The sequence below is a fragment of the Equus quagga genome, chromosome 19 (genome assembly GCF_021613505.1).
Source record: "Equus quagga isolate Etosha38 chromosome 19, UCLA_HA_Equagga_1.0, whole genome shotgun sequence".
NCBI lineage: Eukaryota > Metazoa > Chordata > Mammalia > Perissodactyla > Equidae > Equus > Equus quagga.
The window spans coordinates 24,553,484-24,580,592 of NC_060285.1; the positions used below are offsets into that span (position 1 = coordinate 24,553,484).

Below are 27,109 nucleotides of genomic sequence, written 5' to 3' on the forward strand. Positions count from 1 at the left end.
GAGGGCCGGAAAGCACTTGGAAGAGCGTAGCTGACTCAGCAGAGAGGAAGGGCTTTGTCCTAACTGCCCTGAGAGCATTTGCCAACAAAAAGCATGACTGAGAACTCTGAAAAGACTCAGGGACGGAGGTGTCAGGGACCTTAGACAACCTCCCTCCCATCCTGTCTCTGAGCCCATACAACTAGGAGACTCCCCCTTCCCTTGCCTCCTCCCTGCTGGTTGGACTTTTTCCATTTTGCTCTCTGCTGAGGTTAAATCAGAAAAGATCTATGCTCAGGGACATTAGGTACAGAGGTGTGGTACTGAGCTGAAAATATTGGAATTAAGTGAAAGTTTATATTCTGAACAAAAGACATCTCCCTACCACTCTAGCCACTGCCCAGAATGTAGGAAACCAGACAGGAATCTAAAAAAGTCCTCTTAAGAGACCAGACAAAGAGAGAAGACCTACAGATATTGACATTTCAGCATCCTCCAATGAAACCGCTGGCTCCTTCAATGACCCTACAATGAAGTCTATAAATCAGTAAGCCTGACCCAATACGCGTCTTTGTGCTTCCAAACATGAATGGATAGCCAAGGGTCACTAGACATGAAATGAAAGGCAGAGACAAAACTAATATAAGAAAAGAACTGGAGAATCAGATACAAGACAGAGAGCAGAAGAAATCTACAAAGAAACTACAGCTAATATCCTTAGAGAGAAGGAAGACAATATTGCATCTGTGAAACAAGAACACAGTGCTGTTAAAATGAAGCAATCAGAGAAAAGGAAAGAACTCAAAAATTAAAAAATATGATCATAACAACTAAATACTCAATAAAAGATTTGAAATATAAAATTGAACATATCTCCCCAAAAGTAAAATCTGAATTTAAAAACATAAATAAGGGAGAAAAATAAAGACTCAATCTAATAGGTTCAATAGCTGGATAATAGAAATTCCAGAAGGTACAGAGATAATAAGAGGGAGGAAAATTATCACAGGAAAAAACCTCCATAAACTGAAGAATACACTTTCCAGATTGAAAGGGGCACCTTAAGTATCCAGCACAATGATGAAAGACCCACACCAAGGCACATCAAGGAATTTCAGAACACAGGGGAAAGGGGGAAGATCCCCAGGGCTTCCAGGGGAAAAAAGTCAGAATAAGAACTAGGGATTGGAACAGGATCAGACCTCTCAACAGCAATGCAGGATTGCCAGAGAAAATGGAGCACACCTCCAACATTTTGAAGGAAAATAATTTTCAAACTAAAATTTTATGCCCAGAAAACAATGAATTAAGCATTAAAATGATGACTTTTTTTTTTTTGGTGAGGAAGAATTGCTCTGAGCTAATATCCATTGCCAATCTTCCCCTTCTTTTGCTTGAGGAAGATTAGCTGTGAGCTAACATCTGTGCCAGTCTTCCTCTATTTTTATGGGGGTCGCTGCCACAGCATGGCTTTATGAGTGGTGTAGGTCGGCACCTGAGATCCAAAGCGGTGAACCTGGGCCACCAGAGTGGAGCATGCCAGACTTAACCGCTACACCACGGGGCCGGCTCCTATAATGAAGACCTTTTGCCAGACATTTAAGGTCTTTTTACCTCTTGTGTGAGTACAGAGTACATCTCAGTCAGTTTGTTGCAACACTTAGCATCTCAGGGCACTGTAATTACGATATTGACTTTTGGTCAAACATGAATGAAACGTACTAACTAATAATTAATATAGTCCTGTTCTAGGATCTGAAACACACTAGGAAGCAGCCTGTGCCATCTTGTTAGCATTTTTTGTAGAAAACGTGCCTACTGATAATTAGCATCTGGATTCCATTGTTATCTTCATTCCTTTTATTGAGTTTGGGCCCATGCATAGTTTTGACTATGTGAAGAGAGAGATACATTAAGATCCCTCCTTAGATAAGACAGCAGCTTCCTTGAGACCAAGATGTCTCATCGTATTTTGGTAGTTCATGATCCATAGATGAAGTGTGTCCTGTGCAACTGAGAGAGGATCCTGGAAGCTGCTCCTGGACATTGCGGATCTCTCTCACGGTTATCTTTGATTTCTTTATCCTGCAATGCCTTATCCTTATGAAAAGTCTGTCATGAAGATACTTTGTAGAGTCTGGTGAAACCTGTGAATAATCAGAACCTCCAATACACCCTTTCTCAGGAAGCTGGAAGATGTGTTTATTCGGCATGAGAGAGCAAATCAATGTAGAAAGAAACATGGGACCCAGGGAAGTCAACTCAGAGAGAGAGGAAGGAATTCTCAGGAGGAAGGTGAGAGTTCTTAAGATGATAGTTGATAGCCATGAGAACACGCAGTCCAGTGTGGAGCATGTCTCTGAAGAAGAAAAAAGAATGGAACCAAGAAATAAGCTGATGAGTTTGACCACGTGGAAAGGGATCGTGTAGTTCTTTGAACGCTTAGGGAGAATGAGAGATCCTAATATATAGAGAACAAACACTAGGTTAAACAAAAGTAAGGCAATTTTTTTTGTTCAGGAAAGAAGAAGACAGGAAGGAAAAACATAGTACTTTATTGGCTCAGCTTTGGGTGATATTTACATGGTCATAATGTAAAGACTTAACATAATGTTACGAATTATGATAGAACTCAATCACGAGAATGTGCCGAGGAGAAGGGTGTGTGTGAGGGGGGAAGAGGGGCTGACGCTAGCCTTCACCTTCCTGAGTAGCATGTGAAGTTGATCACTCAAGAAATCATCTCATGAGCACATAATTTAGATAAATGGAGGGAAAAACTAACCAAACAAAATGTCTGAAAGAGTTTAAAGTAATTGTGTCTGAGGAGGGCAATTCAGGGATGAGGACAGCTAGACAGAGGACTCTTCTTTTTTATTCATTAAAAGTCTTTCAAAAAGTGATTTTTCAAACTATGGAAAATTCAGTGAAACATTTCTGAAAAGAAAATGAAATCAGTCCCAGAGAGATTAGCCCAAGATCTCACACTGTCTTACAGTGTTTGCTCTTGTTTTGTGTTGGTTAACCTTGACTCCTGGGCTAGCATACAAAACCCCTGAGCGCAGGAGTGATATCTGGTACTTTTTTAGTAGAGCTCACAGCACCTGGTGCATGTTAATTAATATCTTCATATTTCTGGAATTTTCATTACATCTGTTAAGAGCTAATGAAGTTCCTCCAAGCATGTTAGTGGGAAAATTTAAATAGATAACGTGCTTTATGCTTAACCCCTGATAATGAAAATGACTTTCTCCCTCCTTGGGCTGATACTTGTCAATGGCTTTGCAATATAATTTCAAAGCCTTTTCTAACGGAGTGTGGCACAGACAACTGAATTCAAAGTATAGCCTGCAATCAGAATGGACTTGAATAAAGTGGTTAAATAACAAAACACTAAACTCACTTGCACAGTTGCTGTGAGCCTAGGCTCTGGAGCCAGCCTGCTTGGGTTTGCCTCCACCACTTACTGGCTGAGTGATCTTGGGCAAATTATTAAAAGGTTGTGCTTCTTCTTCCTCATTTGTAAAATGGAGATGTGGTAAGCCCCATCCCATGGCTTGCGTGAGGATTCAATGAGTCAATGTAAAGTGCTTAAAGCAATGCTTGGAGCATTACTATTGTTGTGGTTAGCCCATGATCACTTCTGCCTCCTCACTCTACCTTGGTAGCTCATTCTTCATATTCTCTTAGAGCAACTTGACATCTGATCTCCCAGCCAGTCCTTGTCTAATCCACTAGTGCTTAGGTCTCCTCCCAACTTGGCCTCACTCATCAGGGATAAGTTTCACCCTATATCACCTTGCATACTCAGGACTGGATTCTGCAGGTGACAAGATACCCACGATGAAATTTTCAATGCTCCCTCACTCACTTCTGCAAGTGCTTTTTTTCAATGGCCAAGAAGTGATACGGTTTGGACAAACACTGAGGAATACTATATTGAAAATTGTCTTCTAGCTAGTCTACTAAGCAAAAAAATAAAATACATCTTTGGCAAAGAAAAAAAATAAAGTCAAATTGTCTTGTATGTAGAATCCCTTACAGCCCAGGAATGGGTGAAAGAAGCACACTTCTTCCACTAGATGGAGTTGATTCATAACTTCCTCCTCTTGGCATATAATCACCTAACAAAATGCTTGGCATACAGTATGCACTCAATAAATGCTCTATTAATTAATTAGTAAGTAGTTGAGTTATATGTGTATTATAAAGAAATCAATATTAAGAATTAGAAGACTTAGGTTCCTATTCCTATTTTTGTCACTAATGAGTCGTGGCATTGGTCAAGTCACTTTGCCCATATGGGACTTTGCTTTCTCATCTGTAAAATGAGAGTCTTGAATAGATGTTCTCTTAGTTTCTTTTCAGATCTGAAATTTGACTTGGGTGGTACCAAGAAAAGTCAGAGAAGGTTTCCAGTGGAGCCTACTAAATCAGCTGACCATGGAGTAGCCATTCTTGGTGAATCATCAGTAGAGCTGTAAGGTGCATTGGTAGCACTGGTCTAGAGCAGTGCTTCTCAAACTTGAATGTGCATACATTACTTGGGAGATACTACTAAAAATGCATACTCTAATTCAGTGGGTCTGGAGTGAGACCTGAAATTCTGCATTTCTAATGAGTTTCCATGTGACACCAGTGCTGCTTGTTCTCGACCGCACTCTGAGTAGCAAGGGCCAGGAAGTATCAGAATACCAGTACCTGCCTCATTTATGCAGCTTTTATCTTCCCCAGCTCCCAGAAGCTGGATGTAATTCTGGGTCTCATCTGTAGGACCAGGCTCTAGCTAATCACTTGGCCAACAAGACCTAGAATCCAGAGCACCTCAGAGGGGAGCCCCAGGCATCTCTGAGTTACAGCACTCCCAACATCCAAGTTGATAATATTGGACTTCTGCTTTTATTACAACTTGGTGGTTTTCCCAGGAACTCTAACTCTTCCTGTGGTATCCTGCTAGGGCTGAGCTTGTCTTGAATACACAGCATGCTTGTTTGGGATCATGCAATAGAGTCTAGGTCTTATCAGGGATATAAAGACCTCCAGAAAACAGCACCAGCTCCACATCTGTTGCTCCCAGACTAGCTGTATTTCCGCACTGCATAAACTTATCTCCAAGAACTATTTCAGTTCTATCCAAGTTTTCACTTGGCAGACGGAGTCTTGCTTTTCAGTGCTTTGCTTGATCAGACTTCTTGCACTTGATCATGGTTGTCTGCCTAAATCATTTGTGGTCTCTGAATACCATGCCTTGGATCATCCGGCTGCATTCAACACAATAGCCTTGGCAGCAGTTTGATCCCCTCCAAATTAGTTCTCACAAGCCAAAAGTAGGGGCCCACTACTCATTCTTTATTGCCTCTACTCTCTGCTAGCTCTGAGTTGCATTCTTTGAGCCTGATCAAGTTATAAACATAATCTAAATCTTATTCTGAACCTCAAAGGGGCTGGCTTGCGATCCAGCACCCTAATGGGAACTCTGGATGCTAAAAATGGCAAGAAGATGAGGTAGGATAAAGCTAAAGGTCCTAAGATATAATCTTGAGACAAATTTGAGCCATCAAACCTTTGGTCATGGTTACATCTTTTTAAGGTTATGCTGAGTTTTGCGTCTGACTTAAATCAGCCATTCTTTGTAACTATTTTTAAAGCCCGTCTGGGAGGTTCATTAAAATGACTGTGCCTGGCAGCCTCTTTAGTGTCTGTCTCTAGAAGATACTGAAATTATTCAAAAGATGCTTAGTTTGTAACAAAGTTCTAATGAAGAGCTTATAATGTGGTTCTACCATATTCTACTAAAGATAATTTTGTGAAATATGATAATATAATTCCTATCCCCTATACTTAAGTTAAACTTTTCCAAGTCATAAACTTAATTTTAAAGTATCATGGCAAGGAATATTTAGCCCTCTGAATTATCTAAAAATTTTATATGCAAATCCCCAGTCCCAGGGTTTCCATTCTGCTACCACCAGCATCCTTGGTTCGTACTGGCATTTCCTCTTCAGTGTAGTGGATCGACTGAAGTGGATTGAGTAGGTGAATCAAGTGATGTTAACTTGCATTGTTATCCAATCACCCTCTAGACTCCTGGAAACTCCGAAGCCCTAAGTCAGATATTAATTGTTTTTAATTTATTATTTTTTCCCGAGGCAACATTGGTTTATAGACATTAATTTTCATTTCCATCCTGCCCAGAGGCTAGAAGTGCCCGCAGCCAGGACCGTCGTCTGATGATTCAACACAGCACCATGTTTAGGAGTACAGACCTGGAGTCAGATTGCTCCAATCCTGACTCCTTGCCAACAAGCATCCCCCCTCATGTGTCTCAGTTTCCTCTTCTGTAAAATGGGGCTAATGATACTACCTACCTCATAGAGTGGTTGTGAAGTTAAAGTAAGAGACGTGCCTTGGAACACAGTAAGCCCTACATAAGTGTTCACCATTGCTATTATCTTGTTTCACGAGCTGCATGAGCTTCAGCCAGTTATTCAACCTTAAACTCTACACTCAAGGCTTAAGAAGATAATGAGTAGATGAATGGTCAAATACACCAATATTTAAATCATCAAACAGATTTGAGTGTTATCTTCTAAAAAAGATCGAATCTTAGGTCCGAGAATATGTAGTCCATTCAAGCCAGTGTTTCCCGATTTTTTTACTGAGATTTATGGCAGTGACTACATATGTACATAATACACGCATACTTATTGTCAAAGGGGAAAAAAATGTCCCCAAACTAAGAAATGGAAAACCTGTGTGCTCTGTGCCTTTGCTTATGGCTTAAGACTCACTCAAGCAAGCTGTTTAAATCAGAATTTGTTAGTTGGTGGTCTGCTTCTAATCTCCGCCTGACACTAGTTCACGCTTCCATGTTAATTGTCAGACGCAATTGTTGGTGGATGAAACTTTGTTATTCTAATTATCAGCCACAGACATAGTCTTAGCATTAACTTCTCAGATCATCTTACCCCAGACTGTTATGAATATGATATTCCTTTACACATTTATTCACATTACGAAATGAAATTTATACCTTATCCTTTCTTCCTCATTTTTAAAAAACTGGCTACTTAGGTAAACATTGTGTTTCCCAAGTCTGTAATCCTTCTGTTCCCATACCCTGTCTGAAGGGACATACCCTTTTATCACTTCGTCGGTTCTCTTACCAACATGTCAATAAATTCTAACATATGCTGAAGATCAAGCTATCTGAGAAATTTTCTTTTTTAACAATATCTATCATGAAACAAAAGTTGCAGAAAACAAGAATTTCACTTACTGCAAATAATGCATTCTGATTTTTTTCCTGGCAGAAAAAAAGCAAATTTCAACAAATATCAATCATATAGAGCATTTTTTATTACTACAGAACAACAAAATCTAGGAATAAATAACAAATGATAACTAGAAAAGCTCCATATAGTTTGAAATTTAAGAAACACATGTTGAAATGACCTATGCATCAAAGAAATCATAATAGATATTTAAAAACTATTTTTAACTGAATGATGATGCCAATGCTATAACAAAAGCTCATGGGGTGAAGCCAAAGCAATAGTTAGAGAGGAATTTTTCACCTTAAAATGCAGACATTAGGAAACAGACTGAATATTGAGGTAAACAGCTATGTCAAGAAGTCCATCGTTAGGAAAAAAACAAACAAAAAAGTAGAAGAACGGTATATAGATTAATGAAATAAAACTAACTAATGAGAAAACTCTAGTGGCAAATAACCAACATAAAAAATGAAAAGGGGCACTTCACTACAAATACATCAGATAGATTAAAAATATGAGAGAAATTTTAAATAAAATGGGAAAATTCCTAGAAAAAAACAACTTAAACAAAACTGACTCAAGAAGAAATAGAAAGCCCCAATGTTCTATAAACAGGAGTGATAGTCAAAATATTTAAAACTTGATTTGGCAGAGGCACTAACCATTAGCACAGACACTGGCCCAGTCAGAACTGATACCAACTCTGATAACCAGTACATTTGTTTTAATGCTTAAAGACTGTCTGTAACTATTGGGAATTATATCATTAGTCTTATGTTATGTCACAAAGAAAACACTAGGACAAGATGGCTTTTCTGATGAGTTCTTATCAAATACTGGAGGAAAAATTTTACTCCAAACTTACACAAACTTCACCAGAGAATAGAAAAACACGATTATGTTTATCAGCTCATTTTATGAGTTTAGCAAAAGCTTGTTACCAAAAAATACCTGACAAGGATAGCACAAAAAGGAAAATTTATAGCCCAATATTACTCCTGAAAACAGTGGCAAAAATCCAATACAAAACATCAGCAAACTGAATCCAATAAAATGAATACATTGTGACCAACTTGAGTTTATCTCAGGAACGCAAGGTTGATTTGAGATTATGAAATCAATTAACGTATTAAAAGAGAAAAATCATAAAATCATCTTCATATAGTAAAATATTCATGATAAAAATTCTTAGCAAAGTGGCAGTAGGAAAAAACTTCCTTAATGTGATAAAGAATAACTACGAAAAAAAATAAATATCATATACAATGGTGACGAGTTGGAAAGTCTCCCTTTCTGATCAGGAAAAAGGGAAATGATCAACTTGAACCAGACTTTCCTAGGATTTCTCATTTTCAGATTCATTCTGCTAGACAATGCAGACTCTATATTGCTGTATATCTTTATCTATATGATCAGAGGATGCTCTCTCCGTATCAAGTTAGAATGGCCTTGTTAAACTTTATATCTAAATGTAAGATTTAGCTTTGTAATTATGTTACATACCATAGGTTCGATTTCCCTTGGAGGTCTTTGCAGGGGAGGAATGTACCACTGAAAACAAAGTTCTTTGTTTACCATTTGCATTGTCGTATCTGATGACATCACATCTCCAAAAGACGGGCTGGGCAGGAGCTTTAGTGATAAATTGGAGTGTTCAGAACTGTCATGATGTAACTAGGGAACAAGCAAAAACATCAGTTTAATTGCTGGTAAGGAACTCATTCAATATTTAGGGCATTCATTCAATATTGGCTACAGTGGAAAACTCTGGAAATTGGCTCAGCTTGTTTTATGGATGTAGATCTTAAAACTGTCCCTGGTTTACCACAGAGAAGATTCTCCCACAGAAAAATAAAATATGCTTCAGAACCCAGTGGACTCAACAAACGTCTTCCACTTTGGGGACTCTCCCAGAGTAAAGGTCTGGAGGGGAACATGTCCACGCTATCATTTCAGTCTCAAGGTTATCACGAATTCTAAGAACATCTTCTAATTTTTTTCTGGTTTATTCACTAGTGAACGTACTCAGGGTATGGTTATAATTTATTATCTATTTTCCCATAGCATTTTTTTTTGCAGTGCCATATGCAAAATAAGCCATAGTTTTTGCTCTAAAAGACTAAAATCCATTGCTCTCATTCATTCTTTAAATGAATGTGGCCTAAATAAATCTAAGTTCAGTCTTGGTGAATCAGGGCTCAGCTCATTTGATGGAACTTGTTCCCTGAATCAGGAGTTTTCAAGAAACATAAATATGTAGAATGTAATGGACAATTTCATAAATTATTTAGTTTTTTAAGGTAGCTAAGCAAGGAAAGCATGATTGCTATCAACAAAATAACAGTGTAGCCAGAGACAATGATAGTGATAATAATATCTCAAGCCTAAAAAGGACCTTCTTCTTTCTTTGGAGTGCAAACTATTTTCAAAATTAACTTTTCATTACTCCTAAGTTTACAGCACGGTGGCTGGGAAGCAGATCTTCTATGAAACTCTTGACATCAAAGATACTTCAAAGTTTGGTGACCAAAGGGAATACGTGAGGACCAGAAAGAAAGGCCCGATGTTTCTAGAAGTCTTTGTAGTTCCCATTATTTCTGAGCCTATTCAAGACATAATGTAAGACTGTCAATGCAAGTCTTCAAAATAAAATAAAAACAGAAATAAAGACATTGACCTTTCAAGTTGTCTACTGATAAAAGAAAAAACATGTTTTGACTGAAAGGTAATATTAAAGGTGAAAACTTTTCAAAAATGTCTAGAGACTATCATAAAAAGATATTATAAGCCAGAATCCTCATTTATTAGCACTATGACACTAAAAGCATGACCAAAATCCACAATAAACAAGATTATTAGGGTTAAATAAGCATTTAAAACTGCTTAATTAAGATTAATTCTATGTCAGGTAGTTCACCTAAAAATCAGGTAAATGATTGATTCAAAAAATAATTTCTCATATTTTCTTCATATCTGTGTCTTTCAGAGGTTGCAACAACTATTTTAAGAAAAGAATTAATATTTAATACCTAGGTAAGTGGAGAAAATAAAAAGCGAATATCTTTTATTTCAATATATACAGCGTTTATTAGCATGATGCTCTAACAATGGTCAGTTACAACAGAAGTCAATATCAAAATAGGCATTTAATTTTCCACTATCTTTAAAACAACATCACATCTAGTTGCTAATGGGATTAATTACATATGCTAATTGATGGGCTATCCACTGAGTGCTTTCGATGTGTTCGATTTATTCTTTGAAAGGAATGAAACAATGGACCTATTAGGAGAAATCTTGTTCGCCACACTTCCATTAACAAGTCACTTTGTGCTAACCAAATATTTGACCTGACACAGACTGTCACAGGCACACAGTCTAAACGTGAATAACTCTGCCTTGTGCACTATTTTAATCATATCCTTTTTTTGGGAATTTTTATTTGCTTGGTAGTTTGTTTGGCACCTTTGTTTTTCCATCACAAAACCTCAATAGACTTGACAACATGCAGACTCACACAGCTGATGAGCACGACACGTAGCAATGATCATTCTGGAAAAGCGTCTACAACTTTGTGGGGGAAAAGCAGGTTTAAGTATCAAATTATGGAAAGAGTTCAATTGAAATAGCCTCCTGAGTGACTAAAGGCTCAAAAATGTTATTATAAAAATCAGCCATGCTTAGAGTTTATTTTTTAAAAAATCCAGAAGGCTTTATGCTCATTAGATGTCTACCCCAGTGAAACAAACACATGATTAGGTGGCTTGCACCTGTCAGGCAGGTGACAGTGATCTCCAGAGCTGATTATCCTGGGAGAATATTACACTAATTATATCAAAAAAGAGCAAACAGGGTGAAACAACTCTTTGATAACATTGCTGCCGTCAGAAATGTCACATGTAGGTACAATATATTCAACGGTGGACGTTTGGAGGATCATCCTTAGGAACTGGGTAACAATAGGGTGCCCTTAATACTAAACTACCCAAGCAGAGCTCCTTGCAGAAGAGTATTTAAGAAGTCACACATATATAAGTTTCCAAACTCTTATAAAACATTCGCAAGAATACATCCATTAAAACTATAGTCCTCAACCTTCCCATTCTCAGCCTCTTACTCCAAAACACCCGAGGCATCGGGGACACGTGGCAGTAAATCCTCAAAGAGAGTCTCAGTTCCCAGGAGGTGAATCAGAATCTGGTGTTAGATGGACTGACTTCATCCCACTCTTACTCTTTCCTCCCCCGTGGAGGACCAGACACTCACGTTACAGCCCCGGCCTTTCCACCTCCTCTCACGCCCCTCCCTGGGACAGCGTTACTGGACTGATGAAATTGGGAAAAAGAATTTTGGGTATGCATAGTTCTGCTCTTTCTTCGGAACTGTTTGCAGGGAGTGAACATTCTCTGCTCCTGCATGTGACAGATTTTTAAAGGGGCCTGTGTCCCCAGAGATATTAAAGAGGCCTGTAATGACCAAATAAATAAACAAATAAATACATGGCTGATTTGGTAAAATCTGTCTTACTTTGCTCTTCACTACTAGGAAGATCCTTTACTGGTAAATATAAACCATATCCTACAATAACTTTATGACTCATAAAGGTGGGTATTTTTTAATCCCAGTCTGTCTTTTATTTCTCAAATGATTTAGAATCTGGGCAGGAAACGGGAGTGCTGGGCACTGGGCATCCCAATATCCCAGTATCTGGGAAGTAATGTGAAAAATCCTCCTGTGTGGATTCCAACACACTGCCCCGGGGGCAACTCCATAACCCTAACTGAGAAGCACTTCTTTAACTGAATTCTTGAATATTCCTGAGTGGCTCTTTCGACTACTTTTTAAAGTCGTAATTTATTAACAGTCACCCCACTCTCTTGTTCAAGAGTGATTTTTTAAAGAATTCATTATTATCTGCCCAAGACATAAGGTTGCTATTTTCTAGTAGGATATGATGAGCAACGGTTCCCAATTTGGAATAAGCCACATTTTCAAGTCACTTCTCTGGGATAGCTGACAACAGAAACATGGACATGTCCAGTACGAGCAAGTCTATAACTGCAAAAATTAAAATGCTATATGGTGAAATCCAAAGTCAAGATCATTCAAAATAAATGAGTGATTTTTTTTCTAGTTTTGAAAGAATTCTATGCAAATGACTTGATTTATTCATTTCACAAATACATATGGGAAACTTACAATACACTATGTCCACTTGAGTTTTCTCCTTGAATATCTATACCTACAGAGCAGAATATTCCAGTCTTCTCCACAAACATTCTCCTCCTCCTGCTTCCACTGTATCTGCTAATGGTGTTACCACGCTCTAATGACCACAGAGAGAGGTTCCAAATGGTAGAACAGACTTTGATGATTCCCTCTTCTTCACTTGCCATCTCCAAAGGATCACTAACTTGTTTTGTTTTGTTTTCAATTTTACTTAAGCAATATCTTTTACATCCATCTCTTTCTTCCCCTTCCTATCGTCATAAGCTTCATTACTTCATCATCTCCATCTTGGATAACTTCCTTTTATCTATCCTTTGGCAATCAGCCCTACATACTATTGACAATATACCAAATATATTTTAATTTTCATATTCTTTTTGCTATTAACCCTGCCATTTTCTCTTAAAAAGCATCTCTGAAGTACTGTAATTTTCTTTTCTTCTAACTCTGCCAATGTTTCTCTACTACCACACCAAAACTATGTATGGGGACTCTGCCTTATCCATCCACTTTTTCTCCACCAACTAAGAGTGTCCAGCATATTGTTAGTATTCAACATATGTTTGTGGAATGTACCAAATTTCAAATATACATTCCTATTTTTAATAAAACCCTTTATTTTTTCAGTAACTTCTAATTCATCCATTTTGGTAGTTTATTGAAAGATTACTATTACTCAAGAACCTAGTACCCTTAAAAAAAACTCTTTTCCTACTTCTATATCTGTTTAATCAGTAACTTAAAAGAATTTTCCATACTACATATTTTGGGAAAGTCCATCCAATTGAATAACACTGTCCAAAGAAAACCTTCAAATTTTTATTTAAAAATTTTACCCTTAGTATTCATTCACACTCATGATTGCAAAAAATACACACAAGAATGATTCTTCTTACACATTTAAAACAAAGGTACAGAAATAGGGCATAGATTTAGAAACTCTTGGCCTAGTTTTCTTATAGGGTAATTATATTGAAATTTGTGTAACTTCTTGGCAAAATGGCTGCCTGAGAGATGTTGTTATGTGCAGAATATAGAAAATTCTGAGACATTCCGAAGATTTATGAGAGCAGCAAAACAGAACATTTGATACGTGAACTTTTCTAAAAATCCAGGATGCTTGGTTGGCTTCTCTATACGGTAAAACAGAAATGAGCCTTCCCAGGAAATCTGGGGAAACTAGAAATCTTTGTGCTAGCACTGAGGTTAATGTGCTTCCTGCAGAAATACAAGGATGATTCTAAGAAGTTTTACAAAAACATATAATGTTTTAAAACATTACCTTGGCTGATGAGTCATATAAGACTTTTTCTGAATAGGATGGAGTTTCCGACTCTTGGAATAGTTCTCTTGGAAATTCATCAATACAAGAGGAAGAATACAGATGTAAGAATTTTTTAAGGAAAAAATGCATTTCTTTTTGGCGCAAAATCAACCCAGAATTGAAAAGGGACGTGAGAAGTGTATCATCTGGCAAAGAAATTCCAGATCCTGGCTTCTGAGATGCTTAAGGAAGAAAAAAAATATCTTAATTTAGAGTCATGTTAGATTACAGAATGGTCTCAATATTGTTGATATTTGCTCACTAACCACTATCTTTGTATATCCCCACCTCGGCTAGTGGCTGCCCATGACCTTCCTCCATTTTTAGAGCTTATACACTAAAGGAATTGCCTCTTGGTGCAGGAAGGAAAGAAAATCTTAGTTAGAAGCATGTGAGGATATTGCTTTAAGGTCCAAGTCTTAACAATGCAAAATATTCTATCTACTATTTTAGGGCTTTTCTCAAAACGGATCTTAAAGGAAGAATTTAAGTGTAGGCAATTTCTTTGAAAAGTGATCCAAGGAGCAGAAGTGAGAGAAAGGAAAAGTGTGATAGAGAAAAGAAAAGAGCCAGTGAGAGTGAGTGAATGAACGGGCTACAGCTGAGGACAATGAGGGCTCAGTTTTGCTGGGGACCTTCTGGGAAAAACATGTAAAATTGTCTCATCAAGGGACTGGGAAGCTGGAATGTTTATCTACCCGTTCCCTGCTTCCTTAGTTGAAGGTTACTCCTGGGTGTGTGGAATCCCTGGCACTTCCAGGCTGTCCTGCCTGTGGTTGGGGAAGCCTCAGTAGCTTCGGAGAAAGCCCAGAGCAGAAAGGACAGCAAAACATGAGTACTTGACAAGGGAAGTGCCAGCAGGTGAATTTAAAGGTGAGCTGAGTTGACACAGGGCAGGGCGTCGCCCACATCAAGTACCCTGGCTCACGTCCACTTCCTTTGCTACTGAACTTCCGTCATTCCTGCCCCCATCAAGATACACCTCTCACCCTTGACACTTTGCTGAGGGCTTGTCTATCCCATTGCTAACTCCTGACAACTGTGCTTAGCCACTCTGTGACTCAGCCTATTTGCCCTGCCAGCTTCTCCATCAATGGGCCCTGATGTGGGTCAAACTCTCTTTCCCAACTGTTTGCACTGATAAACCCACTGGATCACCAACTCCATGGGCACAGACTAAACACAGTAATACACATCATGACAAAATCACAAAAGGGATGAGGTGAAGCATCTTATATCAGTTTTTCTGGATATCCTTTAGACAGCATCAACGATAAAACAAAAAACTAAACAAAACAGAACAACTCCGTGGAGTTAAACATCCTTTCTGAAGCCATGTGTATCGTCTCTTTCATACTGGATACTGGAACACTCCCTCATCAAAGCCAAAAGTTCATTTGTTCATTTTATAAGCTGTCACATTGTGATCATTGTGATTCTTAACTGTTGTGAGCCATGGGCCACTTTGGCAGTCTTGGGAAGCCTCTGGATGCCTCCTTATAATAATGTTTTTAAACACACGAAATAAAATATGGGAAATGTCAAAGGAAATCAATTACATTGAAATACAATTCTATCCACAGATCCGTGTAACTCAAGTTAAGAACCCCTGAAATTTTCATCTTCTGATGAAAGCTCACTCAGAAAGATGTCAAAAGTATTTTATAATTCCAAATAAGACACATGACTTAAACCAGAACTGGAAAGGAATTTGTTCTTTCTTGACACATCAAAAGCCTACCTAGTAGTTTGCTCATGTTATTAATCCTTTGCAGGTGAATATAGTAGCGCAGTAGAAGAATCCATGTAATATCTACTTTAGTCTGAGTCTTTTTTGTAGAATCTGTGTCATCATCCATGTCTTCACCTTGGTAAGAAAGTGTATAGCCAGTCGGGAAGACAACTTGGTAGTTATCTGAAAGTAAAAAAAAAAAAAGGTTTGTAAGACAAATATTATGCTTTCCTTGAAAACTAACCATTTATGAAAAAAAAAATGACCACAACTCATAAAGAAAAAATTGACAAATGGCAATACATTCAATTTAAAATTTTTGTGTATAACAAAATACACCAAACACAAAGTTAAAAGACAAACCATAGACTGAGAAAAGATATGTAGCACACATATGAATTGTTTTTCTCTAATATGTGTAAGACCTTGCACCAATCAATAAGAAAAAGTCAAACAGTTCAACAGAAAAGTGGGCAAAGAATTTCAACTGGCCACTCATAGAAAACGAACTCCAAATGGCCAAAATGTTAGCATCACTAAAAATCAGAGAAATGCAAATTAAAATGAAATACTATTTCATATCCCTCAGGAACTGACAGACACTAAAATCTGAAAATAATAAATACTGGTAACAAGGTGAGGAAACCGAAATTCTCAAACACTATTTGTGAGAGCAACTTTTTGGGGAAGCAATTTGACAGGATCTAATAAAATTAAAAATGCAGATACTCATATATGTATAATAGGAGTCTTGCACAAGATATTCATGGTAGTGTTCTTTGTAATATCAAAAACAATGGAAACTTGGAAAAATAAACAGAAGTCTATTCATTTGATGGCATTTAAAATGAATTAATTAGATCTATTAGGGAGAAAGTATAGTGTAGTGGCTTGGTTCAAATTCCAGCTGTACTACTCACTAGAGTGTGAACTTGAACCTCTCTGTGCCTTAGGTCTCTGGGATGTTGACTTTCTGAGTCTTAATTTCCTCATCTTTAAAATGGGCATATAAGGGGCCAGCCTAGTGGCATAGTGGTTGGGTCTGAGCCCTCTGCTTCGGCAGCCCAGATTTCACAGGTTCAGATCTTTGGTGTGGACCTACACATTGCTCATCAAGCCATGCTGTGGTAGCATCTCACATACAAAAAATAGAGGAAGATTGGCACAGATGCTAGCTCAGGGCCAATCTTCCTCATCAAAAAAAAAAGGGAGGGGCATGATAAGGATGGTTCAGGATAGATCTTGACAACATATACTGAGTTAACGAACAGGTTAAAGATGATATATAGAGTATAGTACCATTCATATAAATTTGAAAAAACTCAGTGTATTTTGTATTATATATGTACATCCATACACATATACACAAATAAAATATTTTGTTAGGATATTGGCTGCCTCTGGGGAGAAAGGGAGGGAAGATGAATAGAATCTTCTATGGTTAATGGTCTATGTATTGCTGTCTTGAATAATAAGATGAATCACCATCTACTCACCATCCAGTTTAGCAAACAGAATATTCCCAGTACTTTTGGAGTACCCTGTAAACCTCTCTCTAATCCCATTTCCTTCCCTCTGCTTGAGCCCATCTCCCAGAAATAACCACTACCTAAAATTTTGTATTAATAATTCCATAGCTTTCCTTTACCCTTTAATCATATATTATGTATTACATATAATTTAAAAGGTAATACATTGCTAATTTTGTCTTTTTGGAATGTTATAGGGAGAAAATCACATTGCATGAATTTATCTGATATTACTTTTTCACTAAACATTATGCTTTCATAATTCATTGCTTTTTCATTGCTGTATTGTATTCCATTATATGAATATACCACAATTTATTTATCTGTCCTACTGTTAATGGACATATGGATCACTTCTAATTTTTGGTTTCTTGATTGCATTTTTATCTTTGCTATTATAAACAAGGCTGCTATGAATATTTAAGTATATATTAGCTGGTACATATGTGCACAAATTTCCCGGAAGTAGAATTACTAGATTGTTATTTTTCAGGAGTCTTTTGACCAATTTTGCCTTTTGTTCTTCCACATAAATTTTAGAATCAGTTTGTCAAATTTCACAAATCAAAACTTGCTGAAAATGTTAATGAAACTACATTAAATCTATAGATCACTTGGAGATTTGACATCTGGTAATAATATCAAGTCTTCTTAACTATAAGCATGGTATGTTATCTCTTTCAATAAAATTCCATCTTTTTTTGTTTTATAACCTTTGTTACATTAATTCCTAGATATCTCATACATTTTTGTATAATGTAAGTATTGTAAATGATAACCTTTAAAAGTGCATTATCTATTAAAGGTGTATAGAAAGAAAATTTTATATTTAGCAATCTTGCTAAACGTTCTTATGGTCTATAGATTTTGAGAATTGTCCATGTGAATAATCTGTAGCTAATGACAGCTTTTTCTTCATTCCCATTACTTGTATCCCTTATTGCTTATTCCTTTTGCTTATTATTGTGCAGAGTAGGACTTCCAGAACAATTTTGAATAGAAGTGTGATAGCAATCGTACTCCTGCTTTTAAAGAGAATAATTTTAGTATTTGAATATTAAGTATATGTCCAGTAGTTCTTTTCCCCCACTTTAACTTTTTCAAATTAAGGAGATCTTTAACTACTATTTTAAAATCATGAATGGCTGTTGAATTTTATTGAATTTTTCCATACTTTTTGAGTTGATTATTTTCTATTTTCATTTGTTAATGTAGTTATTTCATTTAACACATTTTCTAATGTCAAGTTATATTTCACTTCTGGAAATAATCCAATTTGACATGATATATCTTTTAACACACTGTTTATTTTGAACAAAGTTATACACTTGCATGATCAAAACTAAAAATTCCTATCACAGGAAGCAAGTATTTCTAACCTTGTCTACTTTAGTTCTTTTAATGGTTAGTTCTGGCTCTTAAAATAATTCCCTTATAGCAATTGCCTGGATCATCAGTTTTAGAAAATAGATCTACTGACTTTTTTCTGTGACAGATGAGGTATTAGCTCACATAACACTCCTCTTCACCTCAAAATTTTTATACTTATATCAACATTTTTAGTTCCCCTATTATTTTTATATAAGTCTATCAATGTCCTAAAAGTTCTTTTTTTTCTATTTCTAATATGATCACTATCTCCTGATGTCTTTGTAAGCTAATGACATCTGCACCCCCTCACCTCCTTCCACTTGCCAGGTTTTCTATCTTCAAAGTCAATAACACTTACTTTCTGTTCTGTATCCATAACAGACCCTTCTTTGTTTCAACTACAAGTTGTAAATCAATAAATAATGCTTAAGTTATGATTGTATAAGTACTGTTCACTGCGATGACTAAATCTCCTTCACTGAGGATGAGTGTCACAACCCTGTGACCCCCAAAGGATGCAGTTCTTAGCACCAAGATCAAATGGATTGCTTTTACTTAGACCAATTCTTCAAAATCATGTCATATTGTAATTGGCTTCAAATTTGGACCATGAATTCTTGAAGAGTATTTTCTTCTTAGAATTTCTGAATGCCTTTTTCTCCTTGTTGAAAAAAGCAACATTTGCATTCTTCACCATCTTCCTAACATCTTGTAGTTTTTTAGTCACTTTCCTGCTGCCTAGAATCCATTCGTGCTCCCTGAAGACATTCTTGAGGTTGCAAACTTGCTGCTTTCATTCGTACTGATGTATTTCTTAGCTGCTGCATGGCCAGCAACACAGATGGTTTCTGCCACCCTTCCTCTTTCCCTCCTCCTTTCCTTCCTTCCTTTTCTTTTCTCTTTTTTCTATCTTGCATATACTTCTTTGTTCTTTTTTGCAACTTTGTGTGCTGAGGTACATTTCCAAGTACTAACTTCATTTTAAAAAGTTCACTGAAAGAAAAACACTTGAGTCCTTACAAGGCCCTTGTTCTTGACTGATTGTGGAGCCAAACATGATTTTGGTTGAAACTCATTTTCCCTTAAAACTTCGAAAGCCTTGCTCTACTGCTTTCTAGTACCTATTACTGCTGGTGAGAGCCTGATGCTAGTCATATTCGCACTTGTATTTGACCATTTTTTCCTCCTTTGTAGTGTTTTTAATGAACTCCTTGTTATTTGCGGTGATTTAAAATTTCATTTTGTGTCTGGGCCTCAGTCTTTTTCATTCATGCTGCTTGGAACACAGCAGGCCTTTCCACCTGAAAGACTCACCTCTCCTTTCAGCCCTGCAAAATATTCTTATATTTCATATAATATTTTTATATTTCATCACAGAAATAAATATAAGAACATGTTTATTCCCTGCCTCTCTCTCTCAGCCCACATATGTGGGCATTTGATTCTGGCAGATGTGACGCTGCAGTGTTGTGAAGAAGGCTGGTCTTTTCCATAAAAGGTTCTGAGTCAATTGTATATTATATGGAAAAAAATTAATCTCGACTTCAGCCTCACACCATACACAAGAAAAGGTGCCAGATGAATTATAGATCTAAATGTGAAAAGTAAAACAAAGCTGGTAACATAAGAGGGCATCCTTATGATTTTTGTATAGGAAAAGATTTCTAAAACTGAACACAAGAAGCATAAACCATTAAAGAAAAGATTTATAAATGGGAAAACGTTAACAGAACGAAAAGGCAAAGCACAAAGTGGGAAAAGATATTCACAATACATATAATCTACAAAATGGTCAGATCCAGAATACTTAAAGAAGCTCTCCATATCTCTGAGAAAAAGACAGAAAATTTCCAAGAAAAATTGGCATGATTCTTAAATAAGGAGTTCCCAAAAAAGACTACACAAAAGCCAATAGTATACATAATAGCGCCCTACTTTTTTAGTCATCAGGTAAATTTTAAACTAAAACCACTTTGGAGAATTTCTTGGCAGTATTCACCGAAGCTGAAAATACATATACCTATGACCCAGCAATTCCAATCCTTGGCATATACATAAAAATGTGCACGTCTGTGAACGAAAATGTAATGTGCAAGTGTATTCATAGCAGTGTTGTTCACAATAACTCCCAAATATTTATCAACAGTAGAATAAACACTAACTGTGTTATTACATCCACCAAAAGGATGAATCACATAATGTTGAAGAAAAGAAGCCAGATACGAAAGAATACAGACTGTATATTTCACTTACACAAAACTCAAATTCTGGCAAAACTAATCTATCTGTTAGAAATCAGAAAGAAGAGAGGTTAGGACGTGTCACTTATTGTAGTTAAGGTCATTTCACAACATGTACATGGTATCAAATCGTTATGCTGTACGCCTTAAACTTATACAATGTTATATGTCAATTATATTTCAATAAAGCCAGAAAAAAAAGGGAAGCTCGTAGGTGCGGGAGGGGAGGCAATATAGACTTCTGGGGTGCTGGATTTGTTCTATTTTTGACCCAGGACGGTTAAATGGGCATTTCCTTTGTGATAATTAATCAAGCTGTTTCTTCATGATTTGTGCTTTTTTCCATGTTTTTGTTATAGTACAAAAAAATAATTTGTGGTGACTTCCAGCTTGAAGATGTTCGCGTGATATTGGCATGTTCCTTTCTACTCCTGGAAATCATTCCAAAGCAACACAGAAAACAAGTAACAAAAACACAAATTCTATTTTCAATAAATCAGGAAAGAGCTAAAACCCCAAACCACAAGACGCGTGGAATTGTTCCCAAAGCAGTTGTCATCAAGTAGAGGGCACAAAGGAGACAGAAGATGATACTAAGATGTAAATCTCAGAAAGAAATAGCAATCTATACTTCTTGATGGTAAGTTACACATTTTTAAAATAGTATTATGGTGCCAGTTAAGTTGAGGTATCTTAAGACCAACTGTCATAGTTTAAAGAAAAAGGAATAGAAAACTAAATGTGTATGTGATGAGCTCTTTAAAAGCCAAAAAAAATTTGTTACAGCTTTTTAAATTACAAATGAAAAACCAGGAAGCATCACATAGAGTAAGTTATCATATTATATCGGCTAGAGAAATGCATGCAAAAGCCTAGAGACTAACAAAATCCCGTGCAGTTGACGTTGCTGAATACACATCCTGAGGTCTAAGCCCTAAATGCCCTGTTTGCAATAATCTCCACGGGTTGAAAATCCAGTAAACAAAATCATGGCACTATCCAATGATAAAATAACTTGAATTAAAGATGTTGCTGTCAACACGAAGACTCAGTTAGTAACTCAACCACAGAATTGTGCTTTTGCCTTACAAAGGCTCAAATCGATAGACACTCTTGGACTCGCAGTTTTGTTTATATTTGTCTAATAGTACCAGCACCAACTATTCAAAGGAGAGTTCCTTTTATGTCAATGGTTGGCAATAACGCAAGCGAAATAACCAAAGTGTTGAATAACTTTTTTGAATCCAGTGGTTTATCCTGGAATAACTGTGTTGACATTTGCACTAAAGGTGCAAAAGCCATGATAAATAAAATTGTGGTCCTGAGCGTGAATCCAGGAAGGCAGTGACAGAAAACTGCACTACCAGCCCTTGCGTTCTTCATTGCTGTGCACTCATAGTAAAATGAATACATTAATTAAAATGCCAGTTTCAGTTAGCATATCCTTGATGAAGAAGTAAAAGTTAATGTTATTAACTACTGACCCTTGAATACACATCTTTTTCATATTCCACGTGATAAAGTGGGAAGACACATAAAATATTTCTGGTGCATACAGAAGTACAATGGCTGTCTTGAGAAAAAGCACTTGTGTGGTTGTTTGAGTTACAAGCAGAATGTCTCCTTCTTTTTCCCCATGGAACACCATTTTCACCAGAAAGAACAACTGACAAGACAAACTAAGCATTTTCAGACTTAGGTATGTGGCAAACATTTTCACAAAGATAAAAGTAGTAAGCCTGACTTCAAGGAAAACAACTGACAGCATTTGCTGCCAATGATAAATTTCAAGTTTTTAAGTAAAAACTTAGAATTTTGGAAAATTTGTATGTGCCACCACGAACTTCCCAATACTTAGACTATTCTGATAAGAATGGTGGTGATAGTTTTAAAATTTGATTTTTAAAAACTGTCCAATGAATTGTACCAATATTTAGAAGTTCTGCATAACCCAGGGAATCACCATTTTCCAAATGTCTAAAGCACGATGTTATAAAATCATGGATGAGTAAAAGATACATTCAAACGGAAAAACAGACTAATGTATTTTAACCTAGAGGACAACAAGGTCAATGATATTGTTTCATATTCTACACCGGAGCCAACCTTTAAGAAACTATCACTTATCCAGTGTTGTTTTGGTATCAAAGAAGACTATCTATAACTATCTGAAAAGGCTCTTAAAATACTCCTCCCTTTTCTAACTACATATCTAAGTGAGGCTGGATTTTCTTTACATATTTCAATCAAAACATTATATTGCAACAGATTGATGGAAGAAGTAGGTATGAGAGTCCAGCTATCTTTTATTAAGCCAGACATTAAAGAGATTTTTTTTACCCTGTTATTTACATTAACTTGTACTGGGTTTATTACTATTCTTTTAAAATTAATTAATACATTTTAATTTTTCAGTTTTAATTCCTAACATAACCTTTTTCTTCTATAATAATAGAACTGTCTAATTTTTTCTTTACCTATTCTGAAGTAAACTTGGGTAAATTAAAATTTCCCCCAAAATTATAAATTTTATAAAGGCTTTCAAATTTATTTGTTTAAACAAAAAAACTCAAGAATTTAATTTCTCAATATCAATGATTACTTTCCTCTTATCATTTATCATTTCTGGGGGGTTTTTTCCTGCCTGTAATTAACTTTCCTAAATAAGTTGGTTAATAGTTTATTGTTCTTTTCCCTGAAATTACAACTTTCTTTTTTAATTATTATTATTTTTTTTAAGGAAGATTAGACCTGAGCTAACATCCGCTGCCAATCCTCCTCTTTCTTCTGAGGAAGACTGGCCCTGAGCTAACATCTGTGCCCATCCTCCTCTATTTTATATGCGGGACACCTGCCACAGCATGGTTTGATAAGTGGTGCGTAGGTCCGTAGCCGGGACCCAAACCGGCACACCCCAGGCCACCAAAGTGGAACGTGCAAACTTAACCACCATGCCAGTGGGCCGGCCCCTGAAATTACAACATTTTGATTTTATTGGTTTATTTTTTAGATTTATTTTTTTTTTTTTTGAGAAAGATTAGCCCTGAGCTAACTACTGCCAGTCCTCCTCTTTTTTGCTGAGGAAGCCTGGCCCTGAGCTAACATCCATGCCCATCTTCCTCTACTTTATATGTGGGATGCCTACCACAGCATGGCGTGCCAAGTGGTGCCATGCCCGCACCCGGGATCGGAACTGCGAACCCTGGACCGCTGAGAAGCGGAACGTGCGCACTTAACCACTGCGCCACAGGGCCGGCCCCTGATTTTATTGTTTTTGTTTCCTAATTTATTATATGTATATTTTAAAATGATACAAAATAATGTCAAACATACCTTTCATATCAATTAATTTCAGTTGACTGAAGTTGCCTCTTACTAAAAAAATTATCAGGTTTTAAAACATAGAAAACCCTGCTCTATGTTCAATGTAAGAGACATATTTAAAACAAGATTATTTAGAAAAGTTGAAAATAAAAGGATAGACAAATGTGTACTAGGAAAACGGAAACCAAGAAAAGCAATATTTGTGAACCTAGTATCAGAAAACGTAGAATTCTGGCCAAAAAGCACTAAGTGAAACAAGAGTGGAAACTTTATAGTGTTAGAGGATATAATTCACAAGAAAGATATAACAGTTAAGAATATTCACACCCTAAGTAACACACTATCAACAATTTTTTTAAAAACGACATATATAAGAAAAGAAACAGAATTCTCCCAGGGAGAGACCTTTATTCACCTTGTCCAGGGGTGTCAGGCTACAGCCCATGAGCCAAACAAATCAGGCCTGCACATGGTTATATACGACCCTTCAGCTAAAAATGATTTTCATATTTTTAAGTAGTTGAAAAAACTCAAAAGAAGAATAATATTTTGAGACTTGCAAAAGTTACACGAAATTCAAATGTCCATGTCCATAGTAAGGTTTTAACGGAACACAGCCACGCTCATTCGTTATATGTGTCTACGGTTCCCTTCACACTACAACAGCAGAGCTGAGTAGTCAAAACAGAGACCACAAAGCCTGAAATATTTACTATCTGACCCTTCGCAGAAAATGTGTGTTGCCCCCGACTTTGTTCATGAATGATCAACTGGAGAAAAACATCTAAAGATAATAAAGTAATATAGACATCAATAATCACTATATATAAAAACAACCACCAGTAGAAATATAATGAAAAAAATGTACAATACCAATAAAAAGATAAAATATCTAGAAATGAATCTAACAAGAAACACAAGACCTATTTGAAGAAAATGTTAACACACTCCTAAGGGACTAATAAAATTTTTTTTAAAAAAAAAGATGAACTAAAAAACATAGGACATAAAATACACAAGATTTTTGGTTAAAATGACTCAATACCATAAAAATGTAAGTTATTTCCAAGTTAATGTCTAGAAGTAGTGCAACTCCAATAAAAATACAGGAGAAGTTTTTTAACTTAGACAAACTACTTCCAAAGTGAAAAAAATAAGAGCCATAAAAGACAATTTTGAAAAGAAAGAGTAATGAATAGAGATTTATCCTAATAGAACAAATATATTTTAAGGCTACAATAATTAAAACAATGTGGTATTGAAGGCTGAATAGAGAGAGCATACGAAATGAATAAAAAGTACAGAAACAGAGTAGCCATCTGGAAAAACTAAATTGATATGCACTTGTCATTCTTTCCATAGTCCAAATAGATTTCCATAAATTATTAAAAGAGTCTATCAGAGAACTCATTTATAGCCTCAGAGACTAGACCTTTCCAACAATGACACAAATCCAGAAGTTAGCAAAAAATTTAACAATTTATACTATTTAGAAATAAAATTTTCCTCATGGTGCAGACCCACCACAAAAAAGGTTAAATAACAACTGATAATTGGAAAAATACATTTGCAAATAATATCATAGTTAAAGGGCTGATTTCTATAATAAAGTGCTTCTACAAATACCTAGAAAAAAGGCACAAAAAAAACCCTCAAGAAAAAATGAGCAAAGATTATGAGCAGAAAGTTCATACAAGAGATGCTTATTAAGCTTACTCCTAGTAAGAAACGCACAAATTAAAATTAAATCTTTTTCCCCCTAACATATTGACAAAGCTTTAAAAAATGTTTATAATATACCACTATCAGCAAGGGCATAGGGAAAAAACGATCTTTTGTTAATTGCTGGCAGGAGTACAAACTGGCATAACCTTTGTGAAAGGCATTTGGCTTTATCAAAATTATAACAAATCTACCCTTTGATCCAGAAATTTCCCTTATGGGAATTGATCCAATATACATACTAGCTTTTGTATTAAATTATATATATAACAATGTGTGTGTGTATATACATATATATATGTGTGTGTGTATTATTACGCAACAATAAAAAAGAAGCTATGGGGGCTGGCCCCGTGGCCGAGTGGTTAAGTTCGCGCGCTCCACTGCAGGAGGCCCAGTGTTTCCTCGGTTCGAATCCTGGGTGCGGACATAGTACCGCTCATCAGGCCACGCTGAGGCAGCGTCTCACGTGCCACAACCAGAAGGACCCATAATTAAGAATATACAACTATGTACCAGGGGACTTTGGGGAGAAAAAGGAAAAAAATAAAATCTTTACAAAAAATAAAAAATTAAAAAAAAAAGAAGCTATGTATTGATTTGAAAAAAATCCCATTAGATACACTTATATTAAGTTGAAGAAAAAAAGAGCAACATGCATAATTGTGTGTACTAATAGTTATACCAATATTTGTATTTTTTAAGGGAAAAATATATCTGAGTATTAGTGTATGCACCACATTGGCTCACTCAACATCCATCCTAATCTCCAACTGTGCTTTCCCATATCAAAGAAGTTACAAAGATAAAAACCACGTTCCTGAGGTTTCCTAGCAGCTAGGGCCCCAGATGGGATTAGCATCTCGATTCCAGTGCATTCATGCAAGACTTGAAGTTGGAACTGTGCTAAGCGGTGCAGGAGATGGGATTCAAGGCATCTCTTTTGCTGGTGTGGATGCTGGCAGAGGCAGCGTGGTTCGCAACACCACAGCTAGAGCACAGGCTTCCTATGTTGCAGGCAGATTCCTGATTCTACAGCTTCCTTTATGCTATAATCTGAACGTTTGTGTCCCCCAAATTCATAAGCTGAAATCCCAACCCCCAATGTGATGGTATCAGAAGGTGGGGCCTCTGGTAGGTGCTTAGCTCATGAAGGTGGAGCCCTCATGATGGCATTTGTGCCTTATAAAAGAGGCTCCAGAGAGATCCCTAGCCTCCTCCACCATGTGAGGACACAGAGAGAAGGTTCCATCTATGCACCAGAAAGCGGGCCCTCACTAGCCACTGAATCTGCTGGCATCCTGATCTTAGACTGCTGGCTGCCTGATCTTGGACTTCTAGCAACCAAACGTGTGAGAAATAAACTTGTGTTGTTCATAAGC

General features: G+C 36.6%; 1 protein-coding gene across 9 annotated transcripts in view; it reads right to left on the reverse strand.

Moving 5' to 3' along the window:
- Positions 1 to 27,109, reverse strand: part of CFAP54 (cilia and flagella associated protein 54) — a 298,057-nt gene that overhangs the window by 35,707 nt on the left and 235,241 nt on the right. For all 9 annotated transcript variants that reach the window (XM_046646604.1, XM_046646603.1, XM_046646606.1 and 6 more), the window contains 3 exons: positions 15,551 to 15,724; positions 13,768 to 13,991; positions 8,760 to 8,930 (listed from right to left, as the gene is read on the reverse strand). In XM_046646604.1, the coding sequence (XP_046502560.1) occupies positions 8,760 to 8,930; positions 13,768 to 13,991; positions 15,551 to 15,724 (569 nt within the window). The remainder of the gene's footprint in view (positions 1 to 8,759; positions 8,931 to 13,767; positions 13,992 to 15,550; positions 15,725 to 27,109) is intronic.